Below are 4,884 nucleotides of genomic sequence, written 5' to 3' on the forward strand. Positions count from 1 at the left end.
TATATATATATATATATATATATATATACACGTAAATTGAAACGTCCTGCCGAAGCGGGCGATGAGATTTCAATTCCGGCTGCCGATAGCTTCTTACAGGCGACCCCCCAAACTTTCTTTTAGTGCCGACAGCAATCAAGTTCGTTTTTTCCTGTATGAGTCAAGATGAGGGATCTTGAATTTTACAGCAAACTTCACTTTTGCAATCTCCTTTGAAAAAGCATGGATCAATTGCAATCTTCTTTTCTCAGTATGCCTCTCCACTTTGCAATATGAGAGATAAATTTTCATCACTATCAAGAAAATAAGTGATGAATATTCATCATCGGTTGAGTGAGTGTCACTTACTAACGACAAAAATTGAAGATCCTTTTAACATTTATGCTCTAGGAGTGATTCCCTAAATCATTCTGCTGATCATTTACTCCATTTTTGCAAGCTATCATCAAGTTACAAAATCTAGATTCTCCATAATAACATATCTTTTTATTTTGGCTTGCTCTAAGTGCATCCCTTGTGGTTCTTAGCATAAGTCCTCGCTCAGTTCATACTCAGTTCATCTTTCAGGACATTGGATCCAAAATTATGTCAAAGTTACATCAGAGCATTACTAGACATTAATGAAAGAGCAGCATGAAGATAAAAACGCCTATGGTAGGAAGATATTGGATGCCCGTGTAGTGAGCTTAATACAATAGACCGCATAAACCAGGTTCCCCTTCCCTCCATTTATAAGGTTGATGTATAAAACTACGTACACTATAATTTTATATGACCAAGTATTTGATTTACTAACTGATTTATATAAAAGAAGTTGCTAATCTGACTTGGCGAACTCATTAGCTCTCTAAAGGAAGTGCTGGCAAGTTGTTCCTATGCTTAACGAGCACCCTTAAATGCACCTTGAAATAAGTAAGATCTCACGAGCTTATCATAATCTTGGCGAATAATGCTGACTCTGAGCAATTTCGTGGTAGTTTAAACAAGTTCATACTGGTTATGGGCAAGTTCACGCTTGTTTTGGGCGAGTTTGAGTTCCCTTAGACCAAGTTTTTCAATCTTTAAAATACTTGGATATCCAACTATAATTATGTTTCGTTAAAGTTTTTTTATTTTGTCTCCTCATAAGATAAACTTCTGTACATTTCTGAATCGGGCAAAAAATCTGCACTCAATCATAATCCTATACCAATTTAGCACTAACTAGGATAATACGTATTGGTATGCAATGAAACGGCAAAGTCATGATCAGTCTAGTTTCACATGTAAACCACCCGTCTTATTATGAAAAGTTCATCTGGCAAAATTAAGTTTAGAGTTAACTAAGTTCATACAAATGTTAAGTTTGAAAAGAATCTTATTTGTCATGAAGCATTAATTATTGAAAAACAACAGCTAATATGTTATGTTGAGAAAGATTACCAGGATTGAACAAAAATGACGTAACTAGGGATATGACTTGGCAAATATTCAGAACTTGATCAACTCTTTTGTACATTTCTGAAAGGAAATATCATAATGTTAATCAAGTCATATTAATATATCACAACGTAAATAAGAGATTGCATCACGCCGCAAAACATCAATTTTGCATTAATATCTAAAGTTAGAGGGGATGAAATGAATTAAGCATAAATCATTCTGAGTGTTCTTTCATCCCTCTGCTCCGTATTTGAATTAGGTCTAATAGCAGCAACAAGGTTCAATAACCTTGGAAAATCTGGCTATTTGTTGATAAACGAAACCATTTCTGAAGTGCTTAAGAGTTATTTCATGAAGGCTGACAAAGAAAATCTACAAATAGTTCTAAACCAGTAATTACATACATACCAATCAATTCCTATGTATTTACATATCTCACACCTAAACTTTACTCTTTACATTAATAACACCCAAATCTCTCATATCAAAGCAAACATACCCTAAACCCCTACCTGCACACCCATAAGGAATTCTTTGATTGGTAGCTTGGTATATATGCAATAAACATGAAATCAAGAAATTAATAAAGATCATCATGGATTTATATGATCAAATGAAAAGACAATAATGTTGCGTAGAAGTGCCAACGAGTCAAGTCGAGCTCAAGCCGCCCTTGGCTTGAGCTTGATTAATTTTATCGAGCTCAAATCTATGAGTTCGAGCCGGCTCGCAAGCCTGTTTTCCCTTGGCTTGAGCTTGATTAATTTTATCGAGCTCAAGTCTATGAGTTCGAGCCGGCTCGCAAGCCTGTTTTGTTTAATATAAAAGAGAGAAAATGATATTAATTTTAAATAAATTCAGAATAAGTTGACAAATATAATAAAGAATTAGAAGATAAATAATACTTTACTCTTTACATTAATAAAGAACTGAGCTCGATGTTTAGGGTAGTTTGTGAGCCGGCCCGTTTAAAAAAAATATAACATAAAACATACTCGTTAGTTTGTGAGCCGGCCACTTATCGAGCCGGCTCATGAGCTAGCTTGACTCACTTGCACCCCTAATGTTGAGTTAATCCCATGAGCCTAATTGTTTTTATCACAAGATTTTAATTGGCTTGTTAGTAAGGACAAATCTTATTTCGTGAGGTTGAATACCAATGAGCTCTTATGTTACCTTTGCGCAAGATATTTCACTGCATTCTCATAAAGCATAAGTATTCAAAATTAACATCACTTATTTTTTGCGTTCATAATCGTTAAGTTGCATCCATAGATAGAAGCTTATGCGTTAATTTAAGCAAGTGAAATCATAATTATTGTACTTATAGCATGGTCACTAACAAGTTAACATAACTTCACCTGTTTACCAACAATAGACATACTCTAAACTCGTATTTGTATGGCTGAGGGGTTTATTGGCTTGTTGATAGGGACATGCTTTGGTAAACCCAATTTGTAAAAAAAGATAGGGATAATATTGAAATTTATCAAAGAAAAATCATTAGTCTTCTACAATTTTTAAGCACCTTCATTGGCTCGCTGCCAACAAAAATTCAGTAGCTCGGTTGCTTTTCCGCATGAATGGAGAAATTAGAAATGTAAAGATTTGAAATAGACCAGCATAATTTCATTGATAGGATGAGGGTTATTTAAAACAAATTACGATAGGCATAATAATAGAAAGTAATAAAAACAAAATAAAATAACTATGAAAGAAAATAAAACACAATAAAGCACAAAAGGAAAAACATAATCATGGAATAAAAGCAAATAATAAGTCATAATGACGTAAGGATAGCCGTTATAACCTATTACTTCCTCTCAAATTGAAACACAAATATCAATCATGTTCAACTTGGACTTAAAGACATCGAACAAAGAGCGATGCAGATTATTGGAGAGGATGTCCACTAGTTGACCACTAGAGGGCACATATGGAACACAAATCTCCATTGACTCGATCTTTTCCTTAAAGAAATGTCTATCGATCTTCACATGTTTGGTACGATCATGTTAGACTGGGTTGTGAGCAATATTGATTGCAGCCTTATTATCACAGAATAGCTGAAGCGGAACAAAGGCTGGCATACGGAGTTCGCGAAGCATGATACGTAGCCAGAGTGTTTCACAGATTCCTAAATACGGATCAGAATTCTGCTTCAGCACTACTTCGGGCAAGCACATACTATTTTTTGTTTTTTCATGTGATAAGATTGCTTTATACAAATAAACAATACCCCGAGTTGGCATGCTAATCATGAACTGATTCGGCTCAATCAGCATCTGTATAAACAATAATAGACCAAGAGGTGTGGCGGGAAAAGAACAAAAAATGAGTCTGGTGTACTTTTTAAGTAGTGGAGAATCACGTGGGCAGCTTGAAGGTGGTGCTCGTAGGGGTCATGCATGAATTGACTCACTATTCCAAGTGCGTGACATATATCAGGATGAGTATGAATCAAATAGATGAGTTTTCTCACAAGACGTTGATAATGAGTTTTGTTGACAAGTAAAACATTAGAATATCAAATAATTTTTCATTAGGATTCATTAAAGCAACATGTTAGCACAAAAGAAGGTTCTATTCTAGGAAATCAATCACATATCTGCACTGAGATAGAAAAATTTCCTGAGAGGACCGAGCCACTTCTATGTCTAAGAAGAACCGGAGAGATCCCAAATCCTTCATCTCGAAGAATGAAACAATGATGTCTTTTAATGACTCCAATGTGCGGAGATCATTACTTGTAAGAATAATATCAACATAAACAATAAGGATAGCTACCTGGCCTTTAGAGGAGTGTCAAAAGATTAGGGTGTGGTCCGATTGAACATGAGTGAAATCATGATCCACGGCTACCTTTGTAAATTTTTCGAACCAAGTGTTGACCTCATTTTTAGTGAGGTCTAGTCTTCCTCTTAGGGTTTAGGATCTAGCCTTAGGGATCTCCCTTCGACTATCTTAGAACCTTAGAAATTTGACCCGCCTCATTTTAGAAATTCAACTCGCTTCTGTACTCTTTTGTGGTTCCAAGTGTGTGGTATCGACTTCTAGCATTTAGAAGAGTGAAACCAACATGAGGAAACCCAAAAGGGATCCCTATAGGACCTTCCTGAGTCTTAGGGTGGCTTTTTGCACAATTCGCACTCCCGCGCGCACAAATTTCGCAATTCGGAGAGTCAGCGCGTCCGATCGCCTCATTTCGCATCGCTTGTAATGTTACGCGTCGAAGGCTCGAATAAACCTTTTGAAATGATCGATCGCGGGTCGAAATTTTGTGGAATTTGAATTTTGACGCGTTTCTGACCCGATTGTCGACGACGTCGTCCGAGTGACCCCGGATGACAAAAAGAACTGCGCTGGTGCAACCGGAACGTCAGTTTTGCCTAGAGAGGACACCTATTTTGTTACGTCGCCGCGCGCGAGTAAATCAGGTTTTTATTTAATATATATATATAT

General features: G+C 36.2%; 1 protein-coding gene across 5 annotated transcripts in view; it reads right to left on the reverse strand.

The window, feature by feature from the left end:
• LOC110019778 (putative transglycosylase H16_A0665) overlaps positions 1-4,884 on the reverse strand; it is a 38,363-nt gene that overhangs the window by 14,767 nt on the left and 18,712 nt on the right. For 3 of the 5 annotated variants that reach the window (XR_002293482.1, XM_020717603.1, XM_020717600.1), the window contains one exon: positions 1,423-1,500. The exons of 1 other annotated variant lie outside the window; for it this stretch is intronic. Coding sequence is in view for 3 of the 4 variants with exons in the window: in XM_020717603.1 (XP_020573262.1) it covers positions 1,471-1,500 (30 nt within the window). In the remaining variant the exon portion in view is untranslated. Of the gene's footprint in view, positions 1-1,101; positions 1,298-1,422; positions 1,501-4,884 lie in introns of those variants that run through there. One more of the 5 variants, XM_020717604.1, reaches the window with a different exon arrangement.

This window comes from Phalaenopsis equestris, unplaced genomic scaffold, assembly GCF_001263595.1.
Source record: "Phalaenopsis equestris unplaced genomic scaffold, ASM126359v1 Scaffold000078, whole genome shotgun sequence".
Taxonomy (NCBI): domain Eukaryota; kingdom Viridiplantae; phylum Streptophyta; class Magnoliopsida; order Asparagales; family Orchidaceae; genus Phalaenopsis; species Phalaenopsis equestris.